Genomic DNA, 13208 nt, shown 5'->3' with positions numbered 1-13208 from the left:
CCAGCAGAAATGATGAATGTGCACACAGACAGTCTTTATTGTAAAAGAGGTAGAGAATACAGCTGTTTCACTGTACAGAGAAAAAGACAGCACTGTTGATACTCATTCAAACTGTAAATAAAGAGCAAACACACCTCATTCATATAACTGGTACTTACACAAACCCAGTAAAAAAGAGAAACGCACACACTCACACAAAAACAATCTTTGGATTTTTCTCTATTGCCCCCCCTTCACCCAAGCCAATTCTATCAGAGCTTTTAATAAACAATATATAGAGCAGTGATAATAACAATAATAATATAGATATAATGAAAGCAGTCTTAATGCATTTTAAAAAACTCCCTCTTTCAACACCCAGATATTGCAGTAACAAAGTGAAAGTTGTGTAGTGTAAAAGTAAATAAAAGAAAATACATGGCAACTAAAAAACGTTTCGTCATTCAGCCCTTCTTTCTCACGCAAATACACTGGAACTCACTCCAAACGGTCAATGGGACACAATTCATGAAACATGAGCAGAATGAATGTGGGTAAATTGTTAAAAAAATAAATAAATTAAAAAAATATTTTGTAAACTAATTTAATTCCATTAGAATATACGTAAGAATTGTTTTACAAACAATCTTCACTGAAATTCATTCTTCTTGAATTGATCTGAACGAAATTTACGTTAGAATAGTTTGAGCGATTTATACAGAAAATTGTTCTGCTCGCACCTAACTAAATGCAAACATTTAAGCAAGAATGGTTTTATGAACAACTGACCAAAAAATTTGCTCTGATCACATTTAAATAAATGCGTAAATTCACGCAAGAATGGCTTTGTGAGCAATTTACATAAATTCGCTCTGCTCACATTTAATTCAATATGAGCTTTATGTAAGAATGGTTTTCTGAACAATTTACACAGAAATTTGCTCTGCACGCATTGAATTAAATGTCAAAACGTAAACAAAAATGGCTTTGCGTGAATTACACGTTCGCCTTACTCGCTCGCATTTGATTAAATGTGAAAATTTACGTGAAAATCATTTTATGACCGATTTACACAGAAACGCGCTTGCATTTAATTGAATTCGAAAATGTATGTATGAATGTTTTTACAAACGATTTATCTCACATTAAATTAAATGTGTCATTTTATGTATGAATGGTTTTATGACTAATTTACCCAAATTCAATCTGCTTGCATTTAACAATGCGACAATTTACATAGTTGTTTTCCGATTCACACAAGAAATTATTTCAACTCCAATTCCACTAAATTGAAAGCAAAAATGTATTCAAGTATGATTTTGCCAACGATTTCCACAAATTTGTTCCGTACTAAGTTGAATGTGAAAATATAAGAATAGTGTTACGATTTACACAAAACTTTGTTCCATTCACGCTGAACTGAATGTGAAAATTTGTAAGAATGGTTCTACAAACTACTAAAATTAATCCTGCTTGTGTTTGATAAATGAGGCCCAATGAAAAGTACAATAATGAGATATATATATATATATATATATATATATATATATATATATATAAAAAAAACTGCAGTTAGGTAATAGAGTGACCATCATTCTTTCTTCATTACTGTAGTCCTCCAAATCTGAGCCAGTCGTCAATGGATGGAGTCAAGTTCATCAGTCAGAGTTGTCAGAGTGATCGCTTCCGGGTGAGGTGGCAGAGGGTGGCGTGTTTTGATCTTGCCAGTTACCATTAGTCTGCAGAAAGAGAAAACTGGTGTTAAAACCATAAATACCATAGTCATCCTCTACAATAATTCTCTTAACCACACTACAGCTAACATCTTTACCCAGCTGTGACTTAACATCGAAATAACATCCTAAGTTAATGCACATACATGAAATGTGTGCAATTTTTATTGCAAATTTGTGCCCCTTTTGTCAGAACTCTCATGGTTTGAAAAGGTTTTAGAATATAGTGAACAGTACATTTAAATATATGCAGACAAAATAACTGCAAAGGGATCATTGACCAATAAGGTTGTCTGAGGTGAAAAAAATAAGAAATATTTCAAAAATCTAGTTTAAAACACATGGGTCAAGTTCATAGAAATGTTATCTTTGTCCAATTTGGTTCCATATATTTTTAAAAAACACTGGGTTACAATAACATTTATTTACTGACTTGTAAAAAATGTCTATCAAGTAAACGGTATTAAAGTACTTTCTTGACATTCTTCATACCTGAGCGCTCATGTGATAGGGAGGCTGCTCCCCATTCATTGGAGGACCTCCTAAGAAGCAGTCAGCTGACCCCGAGAGCGAAAATGACCCTGAGCCTGTCACGATGAGAAGAATGAAGCACAGTCAGCTATGACAATACTCATCACAATGCTTTTAATGCCGTATACAGACCATCTATGACATTGCCTACTGAGCTGCCTAGCTTGTAGGGCTGGGTGACACACCGAATATTCACATTATATATTTGCAGTGATTTTGCTGGCGATTAAAAATGTAAATGATGAAAATGTCCTTGCATTGTATGGGAAAGACTAGAAAGGTGACTAAATGCTTGTAGTGCTACAACTAATGATTATTTTGATAATTGATGAATTAGTTGTTTATTTTTCTGAATAAATCCTAAATTTATTTCCTGTATTTTATCAACAAATACAAATTTTTTTATTAAAAAATCAAAGTTAGTGTATGTATGCAATAAATCGTGTACATGAAATATACAATATAAATGTTACTGTGACAGGGCAGAGGGCGCTAATCAGGCTAATCAAGCCTCAGAGAGGGATAAAGGCCGACTGGAAGCTGCAGTCGCCTCCTCCTCTCATTTAATCCCTTTACACTGGTGCTGATATCCGGGGAGGAGGGATGCATTTGAATAAAAATGATTGTGCTCCCTTTCTGTTCATTTTAGGGGAAACTATGCCTTTAATGCACCATTTATTTGGCAATTAAGTCTCCTTAAGAGCTTGTCATTAGACCACTTTGTCAATTGTTACTCATGTCACAACTCACGAGTATGAGTATCAAGAAATAGCATCTCTGATTTAAACTTCAGTCTCAAAAATTGTGTTGAGTTTGTACATTTGAAGGACGGACAAGGAAGGATCGTGAAACTAGTCTAATGACACACTCTTTAGGCAACTTAAAGGGATAGTTCACCCAAAAATGAAAATTCTCTCATTATTTACTCAACCTCATGCCATCCCAGATGTGTATGACTCTCTTCTACAAAACACATGTGAACATTTTTAAAAGAATATTTCAGCTCTGTTGGTCCTCACAATGCAAGTGAATGGTGACCAGAACTTTGAAGGCCCAAAAGGCCGTATAATTCTTTCAAAGTAATTCATAAGACTCCAGTGGTTAAATCAATGTCTTCAAAAGCTATACAATAGGCGAGTGAGAACAGATCAATATTTAAGTCCTTGTTAATTGTAAATCTATACTTTCACACTCAGCCAGCTACTGGTTGGGGCTGGTCAAAGATGGATATTTATAATACAAAAAAAATACTTTGTTTTTGTCAAAGACATTGGTCATTAATTTACTTCCACAGTACACTTTTTCTTTTGTACGTTGAACTGTTTCTCACCCACACCTATCATATTACTTCAGAAGATATGGATTTAACCACTGGAGTCAGATTGATGAATTTTATTCCTCCATGTCATTTTTGGACCTTCTGAGTTCTGGTCACCATTCACTTGCACTGCATAAAACTACAGAGCAGAGATATTCTTCTAAAAATCTTAATTTGTGTTCTGCAGAAGAAAGAAAGTCACCCTGGCATGAGGGTGTGTAAATGATGAGAGAATTTTCATTTTTAGGTGAACTATCCCTTTAAAGATCCACAAAAAGTGCCTCAAATATCAATGAAATATTCACAATGTTGCAAAATTTTCTATCGCCAGCAAAATCACCTCAAATATATTGTGACTATTCAATTTATTACCCAGCCTATTTTAAAGGACATATTTAACATCAAAACACATTTTGGGGCCGTTCACACCGAACTTTTATTTTTCTGACTATCTGTGCCCTTTTGGACTTATTTTTCTTTGTAAAATATGCTGTACAGGCATTTTTGACCGTTGTGCTGCATATCGCTGTTTTGTTCAAGATCTTGCACAGGGGCAACAGGTTTTTAAAACACTGTATCAAGTTGAAAGGATTTCAACTTTTGAAAACATGTTTTGAGATACCCAAAAAAATGTTAACACAAGAACGCATTCGGTCTGATCGGCCCCTTTGAGACTCAAACGAACCAGTAGAGTTTGGAGTGTGGGGCGATTCCTCGCTCTGTGTCGCTCCTAATGCCGTCTTCATGGCGTACAGATTGGCCTCTTCCTGGAACTTCCCAATGTTCTTCTTATAGCGAATCCTCTTGTTGCCAAACCAGTTGGACACCTGTTCCAATTTCAAAGCCAACATGAAACTGATATCTCTCTGAGGGCCACACACTCACATAGTGCAGCAAGAGTCAAGCACTTCTACACAGCTGAAGGAAAACTAGTCTGTTAGAATAAACATAGATCTGACAGCAGATTTCTTACCTGAGAAACGGTGATGGCACAGTTCTTGGCCAGCTCCTCTTTGGCTTCTTCACTTGGGTACGGGTTCGAGAGATGTGAATAAAAGTATTCGTTCAGGACTTCCGTGGCCTGTTTGCTAAAATTACGTCGTTTACGCCTGTCAACGCAAGGAAACAAAAAAAATGCTTTTCTAGATAATCTGATGTCACCAATTCCTCTTACTTTCCAACCTCACCCCTCCAATTATCTGGCTCCATTCACTTTTCACAATGCAATAATTCCCGTAGGATGAAACCAATTCCAGTCCTACTTTTTTCTCATTGAATATATCATTGCATTCGAAAATATGACCGATTAGGGAAATGTAATTGGTTCCGAATGGCATTTCACCCACCTGGCATCCAGAAATCGTGAGCGCAGTATCATAACGGCTTCACAGGTGCTTTGTTTGAGCTGCGTCTGTATGGAGCTGAACTTGCGATGGATGATAGCCACCATACGCTCAATCTCACGGGGAGACACGGGCCGGGTGCGAGACTGTTCTCTCAGCAGGTTCATAACGTGTGTGGTGAACTCACTGCAGGCCTGTAAACAGCAATGAGATTAGAGACTATCTCCTTTGTTCTCAATGAACATTTTACACCAGTGGTTTTTAACTGGATTGGCTTTAGGTACAACACAGTACCTAAATTGTGTATCGTACAAGAATAAATGAGATGCAATGTTATACATAGAGCATCAAGTATTTTTTCTGTTCTCATTGCAAGGAAACAATATCTGATTCATAATATACTGCAATGTGAAGCAGGTTTTTGGACCAATGAGATTTCACTGTGGGCAGGCCTACCCTGCACAATGGCAGCAACATGTACCTGCTCGTATTTTTCCAGCTCTGTGTGGTAAATGTTCCGAATTTGGCTCAACTTGCTTTTATAGTCGGAGTGCTCCAAAGAGCTGTCAGGTGACATCCCGCCAGAGCTGGTCGCGGCAGATACCGCCGCAGCGGCTCCGCCCCCATTTTCTGGACCGGCTACACCTTCGGCTAGCAGCATATTGTCCAATCGTACGAGCTGTGAGTCTGGAGGATCCTCTTCCTGAGCATTTCTCATGGAAAGACCTGAAACAAGAATTTATTAAAAATATATATTCTATTATTATTATTAAAGCATCCATTCCTCTATTTGGATTCCAAACATTCTAAAATAGAAGATGTAACTAAATTCAAAACAACACTTACCTGTAGAATAAGGTTCTGTTATTGTATACATGTCAGGGACTATATCTACTAGTGGAAGGATGCCATTTAATGAATTATTTAATTTTCTAATGAATTAAATGAAAATAAAATGCTTGTGTTAATGAAAATGTGTAACTTTAACATAGTAACTGCACTCTAGTGCTCATAATACAACACAGCCTGAAGTGCATTTTTACCTAAAGAATATATACCGTATTATATTTACATTTATTAAATATGTAGATATTTGAATCCAATACAATTCTTTATATAAAGCAAGTATGCAATAGACATACAGTATGCCAGTACTCTTTAATACAATATACCACAATAATTAACTTACATGGTTATGTTATTGTGGACATTTCATGATACAATGAAAAAATATAGATAACCAAGCCAAATAGATAATTTTAGCCAAATTATTTAGATTTTCATATTTCTTGAATGCACCATAGCTTCCCTCTATGAGTTAAGATTCACAACCAGGGACCAAATTAACACTCACCAATTAACCAGTTTCATAGCCCATACAAATTATATTATATTTTTGCTATGATTGTAATTTGTACATATATGGACACAAAACAAATCCCAATCTTGGATATATATATATATATATATATATATATTAGTACAACACTTGCACATCAATAAAACTTATTATTAATCTAAAAGACTTCTAAAAATAAATCTTTAAAAGACCAAATATATTTATATTTATAAGTGATAACATGATGGCTTTGAGTGACCTACAACACAAATAGGAGTGATTTTCCATTTAGCTTTGTCTTTCATACAGTTGAAGTTTATATACACCTTAGCCAAATACATTTAAACTTCCTGACATTTAATCATAGAAAATGTCCCTGTCTTCATGTCAGTTAGGATCACTACTTTATTTTAAGAATGTGAAATGTCAGAATAATAGTAGAGAGTATGATTTATTTCAGCTTGTATTTCTTTCATCACATTCCCAGTGGGTCAGAAGTTCACATACACTTTGTTAGATTTTGGTAGCATTGCCTTTAAATTGTTTAACTTGGGTCAAATGTCTTAGGAAGCCTTCCACAAGCTTCATACAACAAGTTGCTGGAATTTTGGCCCATTCCTCCAGACACAACTGGTGTAACTGAGTCAGGTTTGGCAGGACTCCTTGCTCACACATGCTTTCTCAGTTCTGCCCACAAATGTTCTATCAGACTGAGGTCAGGGCTTTATGATGGCCACTCCAGTACCTTGACTTTGTTGTCCTAAAGCCATTTTGCCACAACTTTGGAGGTATGCTTGGGGTCATTGTCCATTTGGAAGACCCATTTGTGACCGAGCTTTAACTTCCTGGCTGATGTCTTGAGATTTTGCTTCAATATATCCACATAATTTTCCTTCCTCATGATGCCGTCTATTTTGTGAAGTCCATCCTGCAGCCAAGCACCCCCAAAACATGATGCTGCCACCCCCATGCTCCATGGTTGGGATGGTGTTCTTCTTCAGCTTGCAAGCTGCACCCTTTTTCCTCCAAACACAACAAGTGTCATTATGGCCAAACAGTTGATTTTTTTTTTTCATTAGACCAGAGGATATTTCTCAAAAAGTTAAGATCTTTGTCCCCATGTGCACTTGCAAACTGTAGTCTGGCTTTTTTATTGCAGTTTTGGTGCAGTGGCTTCTTCCTTGCTGAGCAGCCTTTCAGATTATGTCGAAATAGGACTAGCTTTCCTGTGGATATAGATACTTGTCTACCCATTTCCTCCAGCATCTTCACAAGGCCCTTTGCTGTTGTTCTGTGATTGGGACAGTTTTCGCACCAAACTGTTCATTTTTAGGAGAGAATGAGCGGTATGATGGCTGGATGGTCCCATGATGTTTGTACTTTGTACTATTGTTTGTACAGATGAACGTGGTACCTTCAGGCATTTGGAAATTGCTCCCAAGGATAAACCAGACTTGTGGGTCCAAAATATTTTTTCTGAGGTCTCGATTTCTTTTGATTTTACCATCATGTCAAGAAAAGAGGCAGAGTTTGAAGTAAGAAGAGTTGAAGATAGGACTTAAAATATATCCACAGGTACACCTCCAATAAAGTACACCTCCAATCAGAAGCAAATTGGCTAACTATATAAAGGCTAGGGATGTCCCGATACCACTTTTTCCACTTCCGATCCGATTCCGATAACGGAAATCTCAGTATTGGCCGATGCGATCCGATACCAGTGTTGTTTTATTGCATAATCAGTTTATAATATCTTTACATTATTGTGTGGAAATAATTGGGTGTACTCTTTAATATGTAAAGAAACACAAACCTTTAACTACACATTATTTCAATATAAATGTATAGCTTATTAAGAAACACTTTATTATTAACTAGCATACTGGATACTGGCACTCCCTGAGTTCTGATTACACGCACCTGCATATCATTAGTGGCTAATCAATGACTGCATAAATACCCCGCTTTCTCACCCGCGCATGCATGCACGCACGCACGCACTCTCTCTCTCTCTCTGTTCTCATCGATAGTAGAAAGTTCTGGAGTCTCAGAAATACTATGTCAAACATGTGTCTTCATTATTGCCTGCAAGTATCATAAAATTGTTGTAAGTTATCTCTTTCGTCGTGTCTATACACTGTCTGGATATTACTTACCTGCTGTTTGCCACTCTGCTTAACTGGATTTACTCACAATGTTTACATCACTGTTTCAATCCTCTGCTCAATAAACCCTGCAGAGTTCATATCTCTGCTGTGAGTCTCTCCATGACAGCTTTAACTTTTAAACCCTCACCCTTTTTATTCACAGTTTGTAACGATCGTTACTGTGTATTCATGTTTATCACATTATAATGCAGTGTGCCCCTTTAAGAGAGATGGTTACGTCACTCATGACGTGTACTATGCGTGATGACATGGTTGGAGATGAGATGAGGACATTGTAGATGCTGGACGTGCTCTACCCTTTTTTCTGTATATTTTATTTTATAAGTTTTGTGACGCAAAGGAAGAGTAGCTCTCATGTATGAGAAGATTGCATTGCCTGTGCACTTGTCATTAAATGTGCGTGATACAGCCTTTCAGCCTTCAAGCTCTTTCTTCCCTCGAGTTCTCGAGTTCTCCGGTCCAAGCGTTACAAGTTTAATTCGCTTCTTATTATAAGTCCATATTATAAGTGAACCGAACTGCTGAGCATCTACATCCGAGATGTTCGTTTGTAGCGCTCCAATATTGTGCACGTGTGAAGGCTATAAATAGCGCGCGTGTGTGTGTAAACCGAAGCATCATTCACTAACGGGCTGAAGCTGCGCGTGCATTTTTATGTTTACTTATTAAACACAGCCTATTGCAATTCACAGAGCTATCGCGTGTCTTCAAGTGGCTTTGAATAAAATGCACGAGTCATATGAACCGCTTTAATGGTGTTTTAACAGTTCTTTTATGTCATTTTTTAAGCTTGACAGTAACGAACATGACTAACACAGAGTATCGGATTTGGGTCGGGCTCGTCAGACCGATACCCGATCCGTCTAAAAGCATCAATATCGAAGCCGATACCGATCTAGGTATCGGATCGGGACATCCCTAATAAAGGCTTTACATTTTCAAAGCTGTTTAAATGCACAGTTAACTTAATGTGTGTAAATGTATGTATGTAATATATGTAGTCAGTTAAAATTGAAACAATCAATCTGTGAACAACTGTTCTGGAAACATGAATTGTGTCATGCACAAAGTATATGTCCTAAATGACTTGCCAAAACTATAGTTTGCTAATATGAAATCTATGGAGTGGTTAAAAAATTTGTTTTAAAGACTTCAGCCTAAGTGCATGTAAACTTCTGACTTCAACTGTACAAGTAAATCTGCCTTGACAAACCTGGGTTAAATGCCTTGCTTAGTCTTGTTTCAAAACAGAAAAACACATTTAATTACTGACCATCACAGTAAACATTTCCTCTAACAGGATTTCCATACAATTTCCGTAAAACTTAGTTAATCTTCATACAAACCAAAGAACACACCATTGTTATGCAAATAGTGCTATTCTAACATGCAAATAATGGGATGCCACATACAAATAGAAGGGTTTGAGAGTGTTTTAATATGTTGTAGGTAATACAGGTCAACATTTAGAAAAAAATCTGTATTTATTTAGTGTTTAGGCGCTGTGAACTCCGTCTCGTTTAAACCATTCACCATTTTTAAATGTATAACTGCTATCCTAACAAGTAAATTAAAGGGTATAACATGCAAACTATAGGCTTCAAAGTAATATTGCAATACTAGAGATGATATAGGTGAATATTTGGGGTAAATTGTATTTATTTGGCTTTTAAGAGCTGCAAGCTGTTTTATGACAAGCCAGTGAACATTTGTTAATGTTGTTCAAACAGTTGTTCATATTCTAACTATCAAAAATAATTAGGTATAACATGCATATGATAGGAAGTGAAATTGTTTTGAGATTAGATTACTATAGAGTACTATTTTCGAGATTTATTGGATTTGTAAGAGCTGCAAACTTGGTCTTCAGACAAATACATAACCATTATGCTATTGTTGTGCAAATAGTGCTATACAAACACATGCAAATAATGTGGTAGCACAGGCAAATAATACGGTTTGAGGATATATTAATATACAGGAGTTCATATAGATTATTTATATATATATATGTACCACATTCAGAATATAATGCATGCCTGTTACTCACCAGTTTTCTCTTTTATTTCACACAGCACACTGAATAAAGCCGGTTTCATCCGATGACAGTTTAAAGCGTGTTTTCTGTCACAAAACAACAAACAAAAAGTGTGTAATTTAACCAGCAGGGTAGTGATTTGTCAATAAGAGGCTGCTAACAAGACTATAAACACTGTAATTGTGTTACTGAAAATGAATTTATACTTTATAACATCATGTATAATGAAAGTCTCGCTGAACGGCCATACTAATTTACTGTAAACATAAGGCAGTGATTTATTTTTCGTGGAATGAAGTGTTGGGTAAGTTACTCATTTATTAATTACATCTTTTACAGTGTAATTACATTACTGTACTAATTACTCTGTCTGAAAAGTAATTGCATTACTCATTACTAATTACTTTCAAAAACCCTTATCAACCTCGACCAAATGAAAAATATTAGGATAGACATAAAATTGTTCTTTTAATTCTTTCAAATAATTTCACATAAAGTCAAATAAATTATTCATGAACTGGCCAAATATTTAAGCATATATTTTAACATTAAAGGTTAAATTCACTATTGTTTTATATAGAATTGTTCGATAGTCTATATACACTATATAACGCAATTACATCATAAATAACTGTAATTAGATGACTGAAAAATTAAGAGTAATCCCTTACTTTGCTTGTTTATTTTTCAATGAAAGGGTAATTTAATTACAGTAATTATTTACTTAGTAATGCATTACACCCAACACTGGGAATGAATAACTATAAAAAGAAAAGTTCGATGAAATAAACACTATCTAGAGTATAATAGATTTAACGTCAGATAATTATTATTTGAGATTTTTATATAGCACCAAAACCGAATACACTGATTTTGTTTGAAGTCACAAGACACGTAAACAATAGCAGCTACCTCGCTAACTTTAGCATGGAGGCTAATCATAATCGTACCAATAATAATATAACACTTTATATATTTATTGACGAAACAAAAATCAATTTGCTTATAATAAAGATGATAGCATGTCTTGAAGAGTGTTACACTTTAATTATTCTGTTTTCAGATGATGCCTCACGCAACCATTAGCCCCGTTGCTAAACATGTAAGTTTTAAAAAGCAATAGTTTCAAACGTACTTTGCTTGAGCTTCGTCTAAACTTTGGTCGGTGATGGTCATGATCTGTTGTAAAATATCCCCGATGTCCCGGCGGTTGTCGTGTCCGTTTTCGGTGCCTTCGTGGCCCCCGGGGTCTCCTCGGTCGGCGCGGTGTTGCGAGGGCGGGTGCAACGGGTTGAGGGGGTGCATTCCGGTGTGCGCGCTCAACCCGAGGCCGCGGCTTGCGCTGGGCCCGTTGCCTGTGATGGGCTGTTGCTGCTGCAACATGCTGAGCGGTACATTAATCTAGCTGACTGTGTGACTCAGTGTGAGTGAGTGTGTGTCCGTGCTTCACCGCACTGGAGTCCCCTAGCGATTGACAGACAAAAACGTGCCCTTGCATGGAATAATAGACATTTTGTACATGCAAAAGTCAAGATATGAGTCATTGTGACCCACGCAGTAGCTGCAGTCCTATTGCAAGAGCCACTAACAGTATGAGGGGAAAAAAACACAGAGGTCAAATTAAATCAAATCTAATCTAGTTTCTGGTCATGTGCTCGTGCATTTTTGCTCCTTAGAGAATTGAAATGCACAAATACGAAGTTCATTTCAGGTTGTTGTGAGTAAATCTCATGAAAACTGCCAAGAACGTGTCTCTTCTCACATCAAAATTAAAAGTAAATACATAATAACTATATTTTGCATAAATAAAGGATTTATGCATTGGGACAATATAGCAATGCAAATACAATTATTTTATTAGTTATTAATATATACACTGTGTGTAAATATATATGTAATGGCAGCCAAAAGTTTGGAATAATGTACAGATTTAGATTTTTCAGAAGGAAATTGGTACTTTATTTCACCAAAGTGGTATTCAACTGATCACAAAGTGTAGTCAGGACATTACTGATGTAAAAAACAGCACCGTCACTATTTGAATTATTATTATTATTTATTTGTTTTTTTTAATCAAATATAGACACCAGCCATCACACCAACAACTTATCCTTGAGTAATCATTATAAATTGCTAATTTGGCAATAGAAAATCACTTGTCATTATATCAAACACAGTTGAAAGCTATTTGGTTGGTTAAATGAAGCTTAACATTGTCTTTGTGTTTGTTTTTGAGTTGCCACAGTATGCAATAGACTGGCATGCCTTTAGCTTTCTCTAGAAACTACTCAGGCAATTATTGTTTTGAGGAATGAAGGCTATACATTGCTTGAAACTGCCAAGAAAAACGGAAGATTTCATACAAAAGTGCACAATACAGTCTTCAAAGACAAAGGACAACTGTCTCTAACAAGGACAGAAAGAGATGAGGAAGGCCAGATGTACAACTAAACAAGAGGAGAAGTACATCAGAGTCTCTAGTTTGAGAAATAGACACCTCAAATCTCCTCCGCTGACAGCTTCATTGAATTCTACCCGCTCAACACCAGTTTCATGTACAACAGTAAAGAAAAGTACTGCAAAGAAAAAGCCACTTTTGAAACAGAAAATCAAAAAGAAAAGGTTAGAGTGGGCAAAGAAACAGACATTGGACAACAGATAATTGGAAAAGAGTGTTACGGATCTTAATGAAAATAATGTCACAATGTAATAAAGCGTAAAAGACCTAAAATAGGATTTATTTACTTTTTGCAAATAAT

The 13208-nt window shown here is 36.1% G+C and overlaps 1 protein-coding gene across 1 annotated transcript; it reads right to left on the bottom strand.

Annotated features, from left to right (window-relative positions):
• Window positions 1-19: 19 nt before the first annotated feature.
• Window positions 20-11992, bottom strand: LOC127657733 (pre-B-cell leukemia transcription factor 1-like). The gene is made up of 8 exons (XM_052146602.1): window positions 11585-11992; window positions 10462-10535; window positions 5386-5630; window positions 4908-5098; window positions 4535-4670; window positions 4247-4388; window positions 2205-2299; window positions 20-1718 (listed from the first exon to the last, which is right to left on the bottom strand). Exons 1-8 carry the CDS (start codon window positions 11830-11832, stop codon window positions 1638-1640), a joined length of 1212 nt encoding a protein of 403 aa, XP_052002562.1. The 5' UTR covers window positions 11833-11992; the 3' UTR covers window positions 20-1637.
• Window positions 11993-13208: the final 1216 nt, after the last annotated feature.

Source organism: Xyrauchen texanus, chromosome 17 (assembly GCF_025860055.1).
Source record: "Xyrauchen texanus isolate HMW12.3.18 chromosome 17, RBS_HiC_50CHRs, whole genome shotgun sequence".
Taxonomy (NCBI): domain Eukaryota; kingdom Metazoa; phylum Chordata; class Actinopteri; order Cypriniformes; family Catostomidae; genus Xyrauchen; species Xyrauchen texanus.
This window is presented reverse-complemented; position numbering and strand designations above follow the sequence as displayed.

Bases quoted from the DNA above. Each gene is read 5' to 3' on its own strand.
- LOC127657733 (XM_052146602.1), bottom strand. From the start codon at position 11,832: ATGTTGCAGCAGCAACAGCCCATCACAGGCAACGGGCCCAGCGCAAGC. The intron at 5,099-5,385 runs GTACATGTTGCT...TGCTGTTTACAG, and splicing joins AGCTGGAAAAATACGAGCAG to GCCTGCAGTGAGTTCACCAC. The intron at 4,671-4,907 runs GTGGGTGAAATG...TTGCGTTGACAG, and splicing joins TCACGATTTCTGGATGCCAG to GCGTAAACGACGTAATTTTA.